The 19827-nt window shown below is 38.5% G+C and overlaps 1 protein-coding gene across 1 annotated transcript in view; it reads right to left on the bottom strand.

Moving 5' to 3' along the window:
- LOC106533657 (collagen alpha-1(XXVII) chain A) overlaps positions 1–19827 on the bottom strand; it is a gene marked incomplete at its 3' end in the record, with an annotated part of 69880 nt that overhangs the window by 11670 nt on the left and 38383 nt on the right. Inside the window, 16 exon segments of the mRNA XM_014030063.1 lie at positions 753–806; positions 2812–2865; positions 4649–4702; positions 4794–4847; positions 4963–5007; positions 5115–5168; positions 6842–6886; positions 7018–7071; positions 7543–7596; positions 7669–7722; positions 11298–11351; positions 11745–11798; positions 12446–12490; positions 12702–12755; positions 14095–14139; positions 17582–17635. Of these exon segments, the coding sequence (XP_013885517.1) occupies positions 753–806; positions 2812–2865; positions 4649–4702; positions 4794–4847; positions 4963–5007; positions 5115–5168; positions 6842–6886; positions 7018–7071; positions 7543–7596; positions 7669–7722; positions 11298–11351; positions 11745–11798; positions 12446–12490; positions 12702–12755; positions 14095–14139; positions 17582–17635 (828 nt within the window).

The raw sequence follows: 19827 nt of genomic DNA, 5'->3' as shown, positions 1-19827 counted from the left end.
TTAGAAGCCAAGGCCTGATACTTTGAGGATTTAGCTGAGTGCTCAGGTTTGTTTAAAATCTGCCACAGTTGTTTGTTCCCTTCTGCAGGGTTCAATTAATTAATGAAGTATTTGGCAATTGTGCCCTACCTGACACAACCTGGGCTTAATTTTAAACAGATTAGGATTATAAAATGACAGCAATGACCATCGAGGTACATCAACTTCCACAAAAGCTCATACAGTGTTTTTTGTAAATAATTAGGGTCTTTTCTTCTTTTCTTTTTACTCGCAAACAATAGATCCAAGTATTTGATGACTCCGCCTTATTTCAATCATGTTTTTCCACTTAACTATATTAATCTCATCTTGGAATTTTATGGGATCTTTCCAGGCGTTACAATGAACAATGACTGCAAAAAAAAAGGAGAAAAAAAGATGAAACAGTCCCTTTATTCAGCTTTGAACCTTCATGTGTGCCATTTGAGCTGACATTTCCATTAAACCCACATGACATCATTTCAGAGGCAGCTCCACATCACTCCATTATGCTCGCCTTCTTTTGTTTTCTAACAGCACATCAACAGCAGAAATACATATTGTAGCTCTTCATGAATACACCCCCCCCCCCCCACCCACACACACACGTGCATGCTCTTTTAGTACCTCTACTAATCAACTTGTCTTTGAGTTGGGGAAAATGACAGATTGACTGCAGAACCAGCAGTTGCACTTGAGTTGCATAAACAGCTAGTGTGAACTTTCAAACTCACCTGCAGGCCCTTGGGCCCTCTGGTACCAGCTGGTCCAGTTGATCCAGCAGAGCCCTAACAAGTAATGACAAAAAGAAGAATGATGAGGGGAAAAGTAAGGGTCAGGGCAAAAAAAAAAGAAAAGGAGGAGCTAAAACTAAAGTTTACCCTAACAGACCACGGGGGCCCCTGGCTGTTGACCCTAGAGAAGAGCTGTGTGACCTTGGGAACACACTATAGGGTTTGTTGTTAGATCTGTCACTCGCACCAATTAACGGGCCTGCTCTGGAATACAGGCCTGCTGCACCCCAAAGCCCTAATATTTACATTTGTTTTGGTAGCTCAGTGGCCCCCTGCTCTGAACCAGAATACAGGTCCTGCTCCCTGCCAAGCGTGGCCACGAGGAGGGAGCTGTAGCAGCTTGTAATTGGTTGTATGTGTTAGGCTTTTGACTGACAGGAGGATTATGCATGCTCGGCAGGAGGCTGTCAGCTCTCATCATGCTCAGCAAAGCTCTGCATCGTGTTTGAACTCCCAAATTACATGATTATCTACAACTGAATCAAACTAAATAACTACTTTTTTAGAAAGAGAGAGTCACTGAATACAACTTAAAAATGAGTTTGCGATGTCACCACCGACTACAGCATAATGCATAACCAAAGGAATGTGATGCATGCAGTGTTTCCCCTACAGTATTGGTCAAGAAGCATTGCTGCAACAAAGAAATAATCTATCAAACACAAATTTCAATGCTTTTGATGCTAAGTATACACATGAAGGTAATAAATACAGATTGGTGTTTTTTAGAGAGGATAATATTCATAAAATTTTAACAAAGATCTATGATGGTTTTAAGTATGATTTGATTCCCTTGGGACAATTCAAATTTCTTCTGAGACAAAAAGAGAAATCTTATGAAATGTGTTCTTGTTTTTACCTTGTTTTATTAGCTTATTTATTTGTATCTGAATTTTTTTTATTTTGTTTTATTTTATTATTTTTTTGTGTAACTACTTGTGTGTTTTGTAATTTTTGTCTTATAACAGGTCTCTCTTGGAAATGGGATTCTGAATCTCAATGAGACTACCTGTATAAATAAAGGTCAAATAAAAAGTAAATGTAAAGTTTTGCACACAGATACACAAAAACATTTCAGGTTTATATACAATATTTACAAAACTTAATAAAAAAATCTAAATAATTTAAACACACATAGCACTAATCTCTTTAAAGGGCTCGACACACGGGCAGCGACAAACTACAGCGATTAGCGGCAATCATCGCAGCCAGGGTGAAACCCGACACACGGGACGCAATAGCGACGGCAACGTTGCGAATCACGCTCTCAGATTGCTTGTCTTCACAAAATTTGATTGGTTCTTGACTCTGAAGGCAGGTGTGCATTATGGACGTGTAAACTAAACAAATCTTGCAATGCTAATGATATTGAAAAACAAACGCACATCAAGATACAGTTTTGAGGAAAAACTTACCATAAACTTCACCCTGGTGCCAATAAATTCCCACAAAGCTTTTTAGTAATCACTTGGTGAACGTGTTAGCTAACTGCAATGTGTAGCATACTCTCCTCTCATTGGTCAGTCAATGAAACCCTCGCTGATTGGTTGTATGCCAAGCGACAACGACAAAAGTTGAACATTTTTCAACTTTCATATGTCGCGTCACAAGCTCGCGTGTGCACGTCTACGTGTACGAGCGTGAAATTTCACATGCACTATTTTCGCCGGTCGCTTAGCTGGAGGAGGGCAAGCGATTGTCACCTCACCGCACAGGCTCCATAGGAAATGAATGGAGAGCGAGCGACGTCGCCTCCCGTGTGTCGAGCCCTTAAGTTGTGTAATCTGTTTTTATTCATAACTCTTTAGCCATGTATTTGGACAAGCACATCATTTAGCACCCCCATCAGGGGGTGCTACAGCGCCCTAAGATCCCCTACTTCCCACAGCCTTGGGATAATTTTTTTTGTAACTGACCAAGAAAAACAAAACAAAGGAAAAAGTGCAAAATGTAAAAAAATTAATTTCTTCATTCATAAATACATAAAACAAAGACTTACTGGTCTTCCTGGTGGTCCAGCAGGCCCAGTTTCCCCTGGTGTCCCTGGGTGACCCTATTGTGGGTACACAGACAAACACAGAATAGACACATAAATTACATTTGACACAAAACCGGATTACACAAATTATTAACTTCAATAAAACCACTGATCTGGGAATAACTGTGTCATTAAGGAGCATATTTTGGTTTATTCACACAACACAGAACACTGATTCTGCTGCTCCAAGACTAAATGGAGAGAAAGTTTTTCCCAGATTAAAGTTTCCAAAAAAAGGAGTCAATTAAAGAGGTGTTGACACAAAGACACAAAGTCACTTTAAATTCAATAAATTGCACGGGGTTTGCACCCACATGCACTGGTAGAATAAGAACACATCTGCAGAAATGTGAACCGGAAAGCTCATGGAAGAAAAAAAAAACAATGACAGAAAAAAGGAAAGAGGAAATTTAAAAAGCTAATTTTCTTCAATAAAACATTTCACATTTGGCTGCGTTTCTTTCTCTCCTGTTTTTTTTTTCTGGACTTAATTTTCTGGCCAGACAATTTGTAAAAACATAACTATCTAATGGGAAATACTTTGGTCAGACTATCCAGAACATCTGAGAACAATAAAATCCATTCAGTGTATAAGCCTATGTAGCACAGTAGGCAGCTCTGATGTCATGTGCCCGCAGAAATAAAACATATACACTATGCCTACAGTGGGAGTGCTCTGTTAGCGCCTCCCAACGCTGTCTATGATGCCGTCTTTTCCAGAGGGTCTGTTTCTGGTTTGTAGCTGAGGAAGCGAGCCAACAGAAAACTTAGAAGTGTGAGTGGTGAAGTCCTCAGAGAAATCCCACTGGCTGTGAGCCAACATCAATGACTAAATTGTTATCCTCTCCAATCGGTCTTAAACATCAGATGGTTTGTAAAAGATAAAGGCAACACATACCAAAAAAGCCACAAGCTGTTAGAAGGAGAAGAGAAAGTGTGTGACTGATAAACAATTATAAAAGAAAGTATTTACTGTGCAGAAGGTTGGATCAAGTCTTTGTTTATTTTTATTTGTTTATTTCCATCAAAGAGCAGTTAACATTTCCTATGGTGATAAGATCCCATTATGGAAGTAAATTATTCTAAAAGGGGTCTGCGCACAGCTATTTTCTATATTTCCTGACCAAAAAAAAAAGTGTTTTTCAGGATCAGGATTTTGTTGATCCTGTTGCAGGTAAAAAAAAATCTCTTAATGTAGGTCTATTCTCACATAAAACCATACATGTCAAGTTGTACAGATTATCTGTAAAATACACGGATTTCCCATTTTCGAGTTGTCCATTTCTTTTTGGAAAATTGTCCTGTACCTTACTGTCTCAAAATGATAGGGTAGGAAAAGTCCCGTGATGGGTCAAAGTCTTGTCAGATTATTAAAAGGCTTAAAACATGGCTCAGTGGATGTTAGGACATCTTGTTTCCTTTCACTTACTTACTAGCATATACTTTCATTATAATGTGGTATTGTGGATTTTTGTTCATCATGCTTAGCTTTACACACAAACCACTTAGGCAATCTAGGAAATCACATCTGAGCCTAAAGTTTGTGCATCCTCATTGATTTGGTGTTTTTTGTTCTTCTTTCATTTATCATGATGCATTTAACTGTACTTTAATATCTCTGGTTCTGGATTTGGTAATGTCTGTGTGCTGCTGGTCTCTCATGAAAAAGAGATTTTTAATTAATGAGACCTGGTTAAATAAAGGTTTAAATTAAATGATTAAAAAATCTTTGCTGCTTTTTAAAACTCCCAAATTGTGTGTTTATTTTATTTTATTTTATTATTTTTTTGTGTCTTACCTCTGATCCTTTTACTCCAGGTGGTCCAGGAAGGCCCATCTCTCCTCTATCCCCCTAAAACCCATAAATACAAATGTTACTTTGTATTACACAGAGAAGATATGTTGAGGGGGGAAATAAGCAGAACCATTTTTTTTATTTTTACCTTCTCTCCTGCCAGTCCTGCCTCTCCCACAGGTCCGATAAAACCAACCAAACCCTGAAACATGGAAAGTCAATGTTGGATGGATGAATGGAAAAGACTCTTCTGAATAAGTCACGTGAGACAAGTACAAATATTCAAAACGGGAAGTGGTAATGTCAGCGATTCTTACTCTTTCTCCCATGAGTCCAACTTTTCCTGTGATACCGGGTTCACCCTGCAGACACAAATCCACCATTACTTGTGAGATTACCATGACAAATGTATTTGTCTTGTATTTTAGTAAAATGGAAAGAAACGATAAATCAAACTGATTTTATTCACCTTAACTCCTTCTGCGCCAACCACCCCAGGAAACCCTTTTCTTCCCATTCTACCCTGAAAAAAAAAAAAGACCAACAGCATGATGAATGGTGAATGAGAGACATTTGCTTGCCAGTGAACGCATCAGTAAAGTTCATCCCAAATACACATCGAATGGAAAGGATCTTTTTACTGAGCAATAACAATCGTACTTTTTGCAGTGTGCATGCTGCTGAAGCAAGTACAGGTAATGCTGACAAGGCTTTTAGGCACACTGCAGACATATTTAATGACTAAAAGTGTTATGTACNCCCCCCCCCCACTATACATAATGTTTTAACCAGCAGTACTTTCAGGTCAGAAATGTTTTAGCCAAACTCCTCAAGCTGGAGTGACTCAATATTTCCAAAGTTTAACCCCCGATAAGCTGGCAGCTGTAACAGAAAAGTCAAAGTTTGCATTTTATTTCACTGAAAGAGTCCAAAAAATGTCCACTCCTGTTGTAAAATGAGGATTAATAGTTTTGTTCCAGCACTTGTTACTTCCTAATTCCTGCTTTATATTAACATTTGCCTTTTATTTGGCCCAAATGAATGAAAAATTGTAATAGCATGTGCGAAAGAAAGAAAGAAAGAAAGAAAGAAAGAAAGAAAGAAAGACAGAAAGAAAGATTATATAAAAAGAAGAGAAAAGGAGAAGGTAGAGAGGTTGTCGTTACAAAGGAAGGAAAGGTGTAAGAAGACTTGTGGCACCAGGCCAGAGATCAGCTCCAGCTCCTGAGGGAGTCAACCAGACTTCCCCTCAAATCGAGGCTAAACTGGGGTCAGAGAATGAGAGAAGCCAAGTAAGTGTGTGTGTGTGTGTGTGTGTGTGGGGGGGGGGGGGGTAGAGTAAAACAAACAACAAAGGAAGGAAGGAGGGAAGTCCAAGATGAAGAAAAACAGATCATATTTGGGATAATAATTCTGTCAGATTGATAAACCTAAAGACATCTTTCAGTTGATAAAACATTTGCGAAAAAAAACTACTTCATCACCATCTTGCAGCACTTTATGACAACTGTAAATCCCACCATCTATAAACATCACAACGGTCATCGCCCCCTGGTGGTCAGGATTAGGAACTGCACGCAGTTCTTGGTTGTGATGGACTTCCAGATTCAGAGCCAAACATATCAGTCATTACATAAAGTAAAACTTCTGTATGACGTTTCACTAATTCCCCTCCCTCCTACAGATTCCAGAATAATCTTCTCTTTTACCCCCTCAAAAATAAACCCCACCGAAGCAAAAGCAATTTGTGAAACACACAATTAAAGATTAATAACAAAATGCACTGCATACAATAAAAGAAGTGGAAAATAAATGCAAGAAGCAGATATTGCTCGGTAAACGCCAGGCTTTTTTATACTATAAGTGTACTTCTGGGAATCTAACATCATGCCAAGATTCTAGTGAGCTTTTACTTCAAGGCTGTAAATTATTTTGGATGACTGCTAAGTTTGCAAACAGATCAAGCATCATGATGCAGCTGTGCTTTCCACACACTGAGTAAAACCGATAGACAAAAACACACTGCAGTACTTTTGCATGGAAAACAGCTGAAATCATAGAAAAGATCCACTTTTTTTCTAAACATACACAAACTGTTTTGTTTGAATAGTTGTATTAAAAGATCCAATAATTAAAAGAGATCCACTCTATCATCTTTATGCCCCCACAGAATCACATGTTCATTTAAAATCTTACCTCAAGTCCCGATGGTCCTGGTGGCCCAAGGGGACCCTCATCTCCCTGGCAAAAGATGAAATTAATGCAAACATGTGTTTGGGGTATAACAAGATTTTTCATTGAAAACAAGCTCTGGGGAATAAAATTTAAAAGCGTTGCTGGTTCATGATGTGTGCAGCATCTGACAGTCTTACCTCCAGGCCTGGTACCCCTCGTGGCCCCGGTAAACCTCTGGCCCCTGGTTTTCCCTTGATGGGTAAGAGGCAGTAAAATTGGTGCTAAGGCATAAATATTCTTTTACACAAACATGCTCAACTGCTGTTTCAGTGCGGCTGTAAGGAAAATAGTGACATTCTGTTGGCTGGATCAGATGGTGTGCCATATAAGTTTGGGACTGACGTTCACGGTCCCCAGAAGGTAAACCAACTCTTCTGATGCCAGTGAGTCTCTGACGTTTCCTAAGGTTTCCTACTTTTGTTTTTTTTTCTACAAAGGTAAAACTAAACACAAAAATTAACTACATAATTAATAAACACAGACATGCTGTCTTTTTATCTGTAAAATGATTAATATTGAGCATTTTACCATGCTAACAATGACATTTAGCTTGAAGCGTTGCCGTGCGCGTCAACAAAGCAGGGCTGCAGATTTTGCGTTCTTGTTTTGTGTTTTAATCCAAACGTTACCATCCAGTCAGTGAAGATGATGGTTTAACTCACCTTTGGTCCTTCAAGGCCGTTCTCTCCCGGTGGTCCCATGTCCCCAGGGAAACCCTGTCAAGAGAGATAAGAGAGCTGAGTGTCTAATGACTGACATCATGCAGCAGGCAACGTGCAAACACAAACCTCAGGCCCTGGTGGTCCAGGTGCACCATCAGGACCTTTCTCTCCTGGCTTTCCCTGTTGCAATAAGGAAGTAACAAAATGCACTGATTCAGTACTGTGCTTTAAAAGATATTTGCATATATTCTTAGCATATTGTGCCAATGATTACACTCCACTAGATATTATAAACTATCTCTTTTTTCCTCTACTACAGGGGTGTCAAACTCATTTTCACAGAGGGCCACATGAGCGTTATGGTGGCCCCRGAAGGGCCAGTTGTAATGAACTTTGATGTTTCATGTTTAACTTTGACTAAACAGTGTTTTAACACATCCTCTTTTAAACACTGATAAGAACTAAGTGTATGACTGACTAAAGCTGAAATAAATACAGAAATAGTCAGTGGTGGGCAGCGCTAATTCAAAAATTAGTTCTGCAATTTCTAAAGCGCTTATGATAATATTTATGTCCGCAATTTCTAATCCGCTGATGCAGCAGAAATATTAACACAAGCTAATTTTAGACCGCAGGTTCAATTTGACACTTTCTAGCTGGCTACATGTGCATCATATGAACAATACTGCCTACTAGTGGCGTATGAACCCTTGTACAGCTCGTTTTCCAACCACCGATTGCTGGGGATGGGATTTCCTCAAACAGACCTTTGGCTCATGGTCTAAAAATTAAAAACTTGTTGATGCTTGCAGTTCGGCTGATACTTTAAAAAGTTGTTGAGGATTGCGGCTGCTTCTTTGTCTTTTTCTTTCGTTTGTTGTAGATTTTTCACCAAAGAAGCATCAATAAGCTGAGGAGAATAAAATGTGTGAAATGTCTAAGAAACATTTTTTTAATTCTAACTGAGAAAAAAAACGTCAACTCAGAATATTAACTCAGAACAGGTCAGCTGTGATGATTCCTCTGCTCCACAAGACGCAATATTTGCTGCGTAAAGTTGTGCTTATAGAGCCGTCAGCTGTTCCCAGTCCCACACCGCGGAAGGAACTCGCAGCGCAGATGCTCCTTACATCCAGAAAACAGAACAGAGTCATATTTCTGTGGATTCAGGTCAGATTCGTGACTTTGTGGGTTAAAACTGTCGACTGAAAAACTTTGCTGGGCTGCCGCACATTCTCACGGCAGGTGAAAAGTGTGCGTACATATACGCACACTTTCACGCAACGTTGGTTTTGATACATCCCAATGTGGGCGTAGAACCTGGCGCACACAACTTTATGTGTAAGTTTATACATGAGGTCCCTGGAGACACACTTCACCCGAACCTCAGAACCTCAAATCAGAACCAACCACAGCAGGTGCGCCGCTGGAGAAGGGCGGATGCGTCATACCATGCAAAGCATTGTGGGAGGTGTCTCTTAATTTTTAGTTTAGTTTAAATTGTTTTTTCATTTCATTTAAAACCAAAAATTTTATNGACACATGTACACACACTCCTTTAGACTCCTGTACACACACTCCTTTAYATAGACACCTGTGCACACACACCTGTAGAAACATGTGCACACACTCCTTTAGACACCTGTACACACCTATAGACACTCATACACACTCCTGTAAACACCTGTACACACCTGTACACACCTATAGACACTCATACACACTCCTGTAAACACCTGTACACATCTGTACACACACTCCTTTAGACACCTGTAGACACCTGTGCACACCTGCCTGGTGGAAACGTGTCATAACCCGTGTCTCTGTGTTTCAGCGACTGCTACACGGAGAAATGTGTCATGAACAACTACTTTGGTATCGGACTGGACGCCAAGATCTCCCTGGACTTCAACAACAAGAGAGACGAGCACCCGGAGAAGTGCAGGTGCAGTAAACAACAACAAACAGTAAACAACAACAAACAGTAAACAACAACAAACAGTAAATAACAACAACAAACATAAACTATAACAAGTGAATCCCAGCAGAAACAGCTCCAGTCATGGTTTTGTGGTTTGGACCTCCTCCTCCTCCTTCTCCTCCTCTTCCTCTCCATCTCCAGGAGCCGGACCAAGAACATGATGTGGTATGGTGTGTTAGGAACCAAGGAGCTGCTGCACAGAACCTACAAGAACCTGGAGCAGAGAGTCCTGCTGGAGGTCAGAACCAGAACCAGAAGCAGAAGCTCTTCACAGTAAGACCTGAAGGCCTGTCCTCATGCTGTGCTGTGTTTACTGCAGTGTGACGGGCGGCCCATCCCCCTCCCCAGCCTGCAGGGCATCGCTGTCCTCAACATCCCCAGCTACGCCGGAGGGACCAACTTCTGGGGCGGGACCAAGGAGGACGACGTAAGAACCTGACCCTGACCCTGACCCTGACCCTGACCTTGAACCTGAACCTGAACCTGAACCTGACCTTGAACCTGAACCTGACCACGGACCAATGGGGTCTTCTGTAGCAGCTCAGAACTGTCTGATTAAAACTGTCCAGTCCACATGATGACACTTCAGAGAGGGACACATCAGAGGGACACTTCACAGGGATAATTCAGAGGAGACACTTCANAAAAACACTTTAAAATGATTTTCTTCTTATAAGTGTAAAAAATAAAATCAAAGACAAAGAAAATAAACAATAGAAAAGTTTTTTTTCACCAGGGTTACCTCTACACTGTTCAAGGTGACGAAGACTCATAGATAATTAATTATTAGCGGTACCGTGTTTTAATTTTAGAAAGCACAAATCCGCTTATGAATTACAAAAATTAGTAAGACCGCTAAAGCGCAAATGATATATGTAGGTCTGCAATTAGAAGATTTGTGCTTTAGCGGACTGGTGCCCACAACTGGAAATAGTATTTAGTTTATGGTTGATGCTGACTTTAAGCAGCTCATTTTCAGAGATTAATACTGTGCTATCCAACTAAATTGTTCAGTTACTTCAAGCCAACAGATCAGGGACATGTTTATTTTTATTTAATTGATTTTTATTAAATTTATTTTGTTGCATTTAATCATAAATTTAAAGTTTACCATTGATATAAGAAACAATTTTCATGTAAAGTAAAAAAAATAAAAATTTTTTGGCGGGCTACACGGCCTTGTGCTCTACATTTCACATGTCTCTTTAGTTCATTTTAAATGAATACTTTTAATTTAATCGTTAAAACACATATATACATGCACTTTTATTCTACACAAAACTATTGCACTTTTATTCAAACTCATTGGCTCAAAATTTCTACTGGATGATTCTTTTCTTTCCAAAACTTGAGGAAGAAAAACAGTTGCACCACTGGTGAAAATGAAAAGCTGCTAATGAAAAAATGACTTTTTGCTGGCCTTTTGCATAAAACCACTGACATGTCTATCCACTAAATGGAAGTCTTGCCCAGCAGCTGCTGAAAATAGCTGACTGGATTGTGGAATGAAAGACCACCCTCCAGTACCTCTGAGGATTACCAGTAAACACACAACTGTTCTCTATAAAATGGTGAAAGGTGTAGAAATATCACAACAACAGCTTAACAGTAACTACGTAACGGTTTTGTTCCATCAACAAAATGATTAGGAATAAATCTACAGCTACAGATGTTAGAGTTTGATCATCAGATCTAAGTCTAAGCCTGAGCATGAATGAGCATAAAATATTGATTTAACCCATTATGTTAACATTATTATTATAACAGATCTAACCTGTGGTCCTGGTTTCCCACGAATACCTGGTATCCCTGGAGCTCCCTGGATGCCCTACACAAAGCAGGCAAGACACATAAAAGTCTGAGACAAAGAGTCAGATAGCATCCAGAAGAAAAACAATTATTTTTTTCTCAAGGAAACAGACATTAGATATGCAAGACTCTGGTTCATATTCTTTGTCTCTTGGGGGCTTTTCGATCCGTGATGAACTAGATTTTACTTGCACACAAAAAACAAAATGTAAAAGATTGATATGAAAATAAATTTCCATAAGCTGGACAGCAGACATCTGGCTAAGTCATTTCGTAAAAGCAGCCACTCAACATAGTTTTGTAACACGGGATCTGTGCGACTGGAAGCTGTGCGCAGGAAAGAGGCTAACGGGGTTAGCTGTGTGCGCAGAATGTGTGAAACATTTATAAGTGCTCAACAAAGGTCATCTACCTTGTCTCCTTTGTACCCAATCTCTCCTTGCTCTCCAGGAATCCCCACATCCCCCTGATGGAGAGAGAGAGAGAGAGGGTGGGGGTCAAACACACGCAGGAAGATGGATGAGGTTTGGGCAGAAAGAAAAAAAGTAATGGAAAAACATTAGGGGGGAAATCGGGGTGGGGGGTGGGGGGGTTGTAGTGTTCTACTTTGTCCATCACACTCAGCTTTTTCAACACACAAAACAAATTAGCACCTAGTACATTATAAACACTGATGCAAAATGAATGTAGTTTGTTGAGTTAGCCAAGCTGCTCATGTGGCGACAATCTGTCCTGCAAACACATTTGATAACAATCGCTCCATTCTGTAGCACCACGTTTTAGAGAGCGAGCCGAGTTTCAGCGGTTCAGTGCAGCACTGAGTGGCCTCCTTGAAATGCAAAAATGAAGCTGAAATTTATTGTTGTTTTTCATTGTTTTAGTGCTTTTAATGTGTTTAATCCGTCCCATATTTAAAAAAACCTGTCAAAACTAACATCTAAACTAAGTTGTAAAAGTCAGCAGATGCGTGTGTCACTAAGGTTAAAGGTGAAACCCCAAGAAAGGCATGCTTAATGTTTAAAGGCTAGCAGAGGCAACCACATAACAAACAGAGCACAATTTAATCACATGCTGCTTAAATCTCGGGACTAATAACAGGAATATTCAGATCACCTTATCACCTTTCAGTCCTGCTTCTCCAGGATTTCCAGGAACCCCCTGGAACAAACACAGACAAACACATTAGAAATTAGCCAAGAAATTGAAGTTGTGGTTCTGCATTGCTGTTTTACACAGAACACTGATTTCTAAATGTTTTTTTTAACTGAAACAAATCCAGATTTAAATTCAAACCATTTTTTAAATTCTGTTATGTTATATCACATGTAAAAGGCAGCTCTAAGAAGACAAAGCCGTTGTGTGAGAATACCTTCAGTCCAGCAGGTCCGGAAAGGCCCATTTCTCCCACAGGTCCCATATCGCCCTGATGCCAGAAAGAAGATGAGATAGCCAATAAATGTTTAGTGATAACACATGTATAAAGTACAGATAAGCACATGACTCTTACGTTAATTTAACGCATGCAATGTGCACACATTAATTTGTTCATTAAAAGGCAAGAACAAATTCATTGCTTCCAGATTAAACCGTCCGCACAGCATGAACAAATACATAAGTAAAAACAATAGCTGGTGATATGTGAAAATTAAAAAAAGCAGATTGTTTTCCATCTTGGTTTTGGAATGAAAATAAAGGGGGTCTTGGATTGGTGTTCCAAATACTCATCTCTTTGAAAAGCGTGGTGCCGGTACATGTGACAAAACATGTTGCCGAAGCACATGCCACAAAGTTGTAACAGAAACCAGCTCAAATGCTCAAATGGGATAAAAGAAACCAAATCCAAGAGCTTGAAGTCATTATGTAGCAGAGTAACTGTTGCCTATCCCCTCCATCATCCTTCACTGATCCCATCAACCCTTTTAAAGCTTGGTGTGCTGTACTCTGTTATCTCTTATCAGTGCCTGCAAAACTGGTCCAATCAAGATTAAATTAAACGCAGGGATTTAAAGAAGATGGTCCGAGTTGCCTTTTGTCACTGATATTTCAAAGATACAAAAAGAGCCTTTTAAAAACTTTTTCTTGTGGGTTCTAATTGCGAAAGAAAGAGTGTCCGTCTAGACATTTTTTTCTCCTCCCTGTTTGTGCAGTGGCCAGCCTTCATTTAGAGCTGATGGCTTTGAGTCCGTAGAGGAGGGTGTCTGCATGTTTAAAGTATTTTAGTATTGCTGGTACAGTGTGGTGTCAGAGGAGGTGAAGCTCAGACCAGATCTATAATCAACCAATCCTCTGATTACAGAGCCACAGGAGGCCTAGAATAGACCAGGAGGAGCGACAACGATGGCTGAAGGCACGACAAGAAAACAGTAGTGAGACATTATAATCAGACACAATTATGTGGCTGTCGGCCTGAGGAGACACGTGGGGCAAGGCGATGGGTGGGCAAGTTCCTGTTCAAAATAGATAACGAGATGAGGGTTTGGATGTGTTGTGAATTTCTGTCTGATTAATTAAAGCGTAAATAACTTATCATGCAGGTGTTCCGTTATTAAAACTCTATCTTCAGTGGTTAAAAGCTGATTGTGTTTGATTTTTCACAAAGGTACCTGAGGGTGAAAATGAGGATGAAATTGGTGTTTTTGTTAAGTTTGATTTAAAGGCAGTTCTGCACTCATATTAATGTAATTTGTACCTGAAGGGAAAAACATGTTTATACTAACAGGAACACAAATATTTCACACAAAACTACAACTAGTAGTACTCACAATGAGTCCAGGAACTCCGTTTGGACCTGGGGCTCCCATGTCACCCTAGTTAGAGGGGAAAGGAAAGTGTGGGATGAAGAGAGCAGGAGAGGTTTTTAGGGTTATTTGGCTCTTTTTATAAAACAAACATGCACAGAAGAGTAGCTCAGTATTCACAGATGCTTATGAGAGGGGGCTGTGTTCCTGTAAGGGAGGTGAAGGTGGTGGGGATGTGAGCCTGTCATACTCAGGCATTTTTAAAAGAAATAAAATAAACAAATAAATAATAATAATAAAAAACACTCAGAGGGTGCATCTTAAAGTGACATGCATATTCTTCAAATACAAAAAGTCAAAGAAAACATCTTTATATTTAAGAAAGTTGGAATAATACACACGATTCAACCCATTTTGTCCCATAACTGGCATAATTTCTTTTGAACTTGGCTCAGTCAAAGTGAAACAGGAAAAGACATCAAAGGGGAACTCTTTAACATAGAAAACTCTCTGGTCTTTGTTTACTGAAACAATATTATTTGAACTCTGGCTCTTCTTCATCTCTCTGATAGAAACTCTAAATAATCTAAAGAAACATCAGATTCTTCTCTACATGGTTGTTGGCCATTTTAGCAAAGCTCTGTTCGCATGCAGACATTCATTCCCCTTTGACATCACTTCCTGTTACTTCACAGGCAAATATTTCAACAACTGCTCATCTCAGCGACATGAAATTTCTTTTGCAATATTTTATCAATGTCCTCTTTCTACAAATACATTCAAATGTATTACAAAAATTTGATGTCACAGGCACTTTAAAGCAGTGGTTCCCAAAGTTAGGGTTGGGACCCACAGTGGGGTCCTGAAACATGAGAGATGTTCAGAATAATTACATTTAAAAATAACAACTACTAACATTTTTTGCCTTTACAAAAGAGTGAGGTTAGTGTGTCTAAAATGGATAAAAGTAACATAATGAATATTGCATTTATTTGACCTGATAACAATGTTTATCACCCAAAAATATTGCTCAAAGCCAACAGGTTGGGGTTCGGATATGAAGTGAAACATTGCCTCATGAACAGGTACTATGAGCTTTATCATTTAAWTTTGTTTATTTTGTTGCATTAAAACATACATTTTGAATTTAATCTATTGTTTTTTAACAAATTAAAAATCCTTTGTTACTTAAGTAGAATTTTTTTTTTTTGTTATTGAGTAATTCTTTTTTAGATGACTTTTTACTTCTAATCCTTTCATTTTTAAGGATTAGAAAGTCATTACTCCTATTTCTTTTTCATTCCAGCTTGTTATTGTTAATTAAAAAATCCTATCCAGATAATTTGCACCTCTTGATTAGAGTGAATTTAACTGGCTGGGTGAGAAGTATAAATAGAAACCATTCTGACAGATGGAGATCATCTCAATAAATGTTGTTTTGGACATTCTAACTGCTCACTATTACTCAATACTTTTAATACTTAAGTATATTTTACATCAGAAATTCACTTTTGATATTTAAGTACAATAAATGTTAGATACTTTAAGACTTTTACTTTAATATTCTTAAAGAAGACTTTATGTCTTCATTTTATGGTAGAGACTTGTTCTTTCACTCAAGAATCGCTTTGAGGTACTTTATACAACTCTTGTACATGTTCTATGCTCAGCACATGTACATTTGTGTTGTAGTATGAATATTGCTCATTTGAGAAAACAAGAACAAAATAACTAACTATTTATTATTAACCTTTATTTAAGCCCATTGAAATCACAGATTTCTTTTTCAAGGGAGGCCTGGGCCTGAAGGCAGCCTAACGTTCATGTTTTTGTTTTGAGGGATGAAACTGGAGCACCTGGAGAAAACCCACACAAGCACGAGGAGAACATGCAAACGCCACACAGAAAGACCCCAGGTCCGAAAGGTGATCGAACCAGGACTTTTTTGCTGTGAGGCATCGGTGCTAATCCCTCCTGCCATCATGCTGCTGAAATTTATTTTAGTTTAATTTTTAGCAAATGTTCTTTCATACCTGCGTGACAAATTTTAGAAAGGTTGTTTTATAAGCCTGAAAAACTAAAAAAAGGGCCCTCGTTTGGCTTTTTCCACACTCAGTGTTCTATGACTGATGTGATGTCTGATAAAATGGTGAATATTCATAATTATTTGACAAAACATCACTTCAAAAATGACCAAACTATTTATTTAATTACTAGGAAAGCTTATGTTGTTCTTTAGGCCCACTTCTTTTTAATACAGCAAAAAAATATTTTTGAAGTTTTTGTACAATTATTCCCAGTTTTAGTATAGTAAAATAATATCTAACAATTTAATAAAAATATTTGTGCTCAGATCTTCTAGTAAATAGTTGGTGATGCTTTGATCTTAAACCAATATGTAAAAAAATGAGAACTAGCCTCCCCATCAGACTGAATGAATGAGCTGCCAGCAGTGGTTTGACTCTCTGCCTGCCTTCACAGCGCATCAATGCCCTGCTCTCTTCACAAATGTTCCACTCAATTTCATTAAAGCCTCATAAACCCCACATCCACCAAACACATTTAGTTTAGATAAATAAGTACTTCTCTCTTTTTAAAAAATAGTTTTGTAAATCCTCAAAAAATATTTCCAAACATAACAGTCTAATTTTTTCCAATCCCCACCAAACTTTCTGCCTTCTTCTCTTGCATTTTCAAAATCTGTTCATCATGCTGAAACAACAAAAGGTTTAGCTGAAAGATTAGCCTTATTTTCAAGGAAAATAAAAGCCTTCGTGCTAAGAAAGGGATTTATTAAAAGTTTAGCTGTCTGATCCACAACAGTGAGCCATCAAACCCACCAGGGATGTGTGTCTGAAGCACTTTATGCATATTATGGATTTAATGAAGCGTCAAACTACATCATGCTGACGTGTTTGTGTTTTCCACTCTGATACGGTCCAGCCATTATCAGAACGACAGTAAACCCCCAGGAAAAATGAAAATGCTCAGATAAAATAATTTGATCTGTCCCATATGGACAGAAACATGCAACAGACTGTATTTGCTGACACATTATTCCAGAATTCAATGCAATTACTCAAAAATGACATCTTATTACATCATTTAATATTGTTGGATATCAAGTTCTGTAAGTGCTCTATGTGTGGTAGTGGCTAATTTTACAGTAGTGCATGGAAAAGGTTGAAAACACAGAACTGTTCTCTACTTAGTCTTGTGGGTTTTCTTTCTTTCTTTCTTTTTTTTTTTTTTGCAAATGAGTGTGCCAAATCAAATTATTTACAACTGTCAAATGGCAAAGGATGAAATTGAATACGTTAGAAAAGTTTGTCCAGAGCTACTTCAAATAAAACAGAAAAAACAGGAGCCTCGTAATTTAACTTGCAGCACAGCTAAATCACCAGGGGTTTGTGTGGGAGTGAAGCCCTCACCCTCAGGTTTTATATGTATGTGTGTGTGAAGGTGGAAGGTGATGTTTTTAGGTGCATGAGTGACTGAGTGTGCAACATACTGGCTCTCCATCTGGTCCAGGTGGTCCTCTCTCCCCAAAGTCCCCTGGAAACCCCTAAAAACAAAGAGACAAACTTGAACTCCACTAAACAGAAAACTTTGGAACAGTTGTTTTTATGGCCACATGGGGGCGACAGAAAGGTGTCAATGCAGTCTGTTGAAAAATCATCAGAATTGCTTTTTTTTCAAGCCGATAAATAATTAACAACATTTATGGAGCAGCTCATAATTAACGACACACTTAAATTCCATTTTAGTTAGACTTTTGATTCTTTCCAGGAAACGTCTAAGAGTTAGGCAGGCAAGTAATCAACAATTAGCAAAAGCTACAGTTGTGGTCAAAATGTAGCATTTCTTTTTAGTCTTTGACATGAATATATCTAAATTTTGAGCTTTTAATGATTTGTTCAAGCAATGATCTTTAATTATTTTTGATATCAAGAATTAGATGAATAAATCTGAGTTTATTACAGATTTCCACTATTTTTCACAGTCACCAAAATGCATACACTGCAAAAAATGTCCATCTAACCAAGTTTTACAATCTTATATTCAGTCAAAAAATATTTTTGATTATGTTTTGAGACTGATATACTAAGAAAAAAAGCAGAATGTGTTATTTTCCTTATTCTAATAAGCGCAACTGTCTAATTGCACTGGCAGATTAATTCACTTTATTTGAGAAGATTTAGAGCGGAATCTAATATTTTTAACTTGTATTTAGATGGCTGTTTTTTGCAGTGTACACGCTCAAATATATACACTCACCTAAATTCTTTAAAAAAATTAAGCTGAAGGTCCTAGAAAGAATTTTAACTTGATAAGGCCATGCCTAATTAACTTCTTGCTAGTGATCCTAATTGACTGCAGCTGATAGTTTCTCTTTGCCAGCATAAAAAGGATTTGTTTGGCAGCACGCCTTTGAAATAGCTAGCTCACATTTGTCACCCTCAGATGAAAGGAAACTTGTTAGGATACTCAGCAACAACCCAGGAACCACCAAGACTCAAGTCTGCCATGAACTGGAAGCTGCAGAAACACTAGTGCCACTGTCTGCAGTGAAAATGAGTTTCACCCCACCGTGGACAGAGAGGGACTAAAACAGAAGCCCCTGTTCCAAAAGTGACATCTTTAAAACGTGACTGAAATTTGCAGCTGCTCACACGGACAAGCCAAATGCCAAAGTTTTACGGTCAGACGAGGCAACGGTTGAGCTATTTGACAAAGTCAAAGGTGAGGCTTTCAACCCTAGGAACACTGTACCAACTGTCAAGTACGGTGGTGGGAATACCATGGAGAGGTGCTGGTGTATTGCGCAAAGTGGATGAAATAAAAAAAAGCAGGTCTATCTTCAAATTCTTCAATTTTATCTCAAATCAATAGCCAGGTTGTTGAAACTTTGTCTAAATTAGGGGTTCTAACAGGACATTGGGCCGCATGCAAGAACATGTTCGTATTTTTATACTAAATTTCTCTTACTTTTGTTCGTACAAAGGGTTCGTACGAACATGTCACGTCAGATTCAACAAACTCTTCTATCTTCAGGAAAAGTGTGTAAAGGAGGAGCGTAAACTGATGAATGCGTATCAGCTGCTCGTGCACGGGGAGAGGTGATTAGCATAATCTACCACCCCAAAAACACCATATAAGGTAACGTTTCCTGCCCCACATACCAGGAAGTGTTCATTCATAAGTGACATCGCAAAGTAAAAAATAAGAACATTATGAGTTTGGAGACTGAAGTCCTGCTCTTAGAGATCCAGGAAAAAAAAGTCATTTTTAGCAGCGTCAGACCTGCTAAAGACGAGGAATGAAATGACTGCTGTTAATGTCGTGTCTCCTGTGGGCCGTATACAGACACAGAAATAAAAATTTAAATCATATTATCTCTCTCTAGTCTTGCTCCGTTTTTTCTTTGGTCAAATATTTTTAATTTAAGTGTAAACAACTGTGTTACATAGTTTTCATTTATTCAGGAGCAGTCGTGCACTGCATGTAATTCCAGTTCAAACAGAATAATATTGTCAACATAATTATGGAGTGTGATTTATTTTCAACTCAAAATACCTTCAAACTAACGAAATATAAAGTTATTAATGWGAAAAATCAGTCTGGATAACAGCAGACTGACTGCTTGTAAAACATACGACAGGTCTGGACCACCTCGTGAATTTTGTTCGTATCTGAAGAAAATCTTAGGATACGAAAACATTGGTGAATGCCACAAATTCTCCTAAATCACTCGTA

This window comes from Austrofundulus limnaeus, unplaced genomic scaffold (assembly GCF_001266775.1).
Source record: "Austrofundulus limnaeus strain Quisiro unplaced genomic scaffold, Austrofundulus_limnaeus-1.0 Scaffold993, whole genome shotgun sequence".
In the NCBI taxonomy this organism is placed as follows: Eukaryota; Metazoa; Chordata; class Actinopteri; order Cyprinodontiformes; family Rivulidae; genus Austrofundulus; species Austrofundulus limnaeus.
The sequence above is the reverse complement of the archived record's forward strand: the minus strand, read 5'-3'. Positions and strand labels throughout refer to the sequence as shown.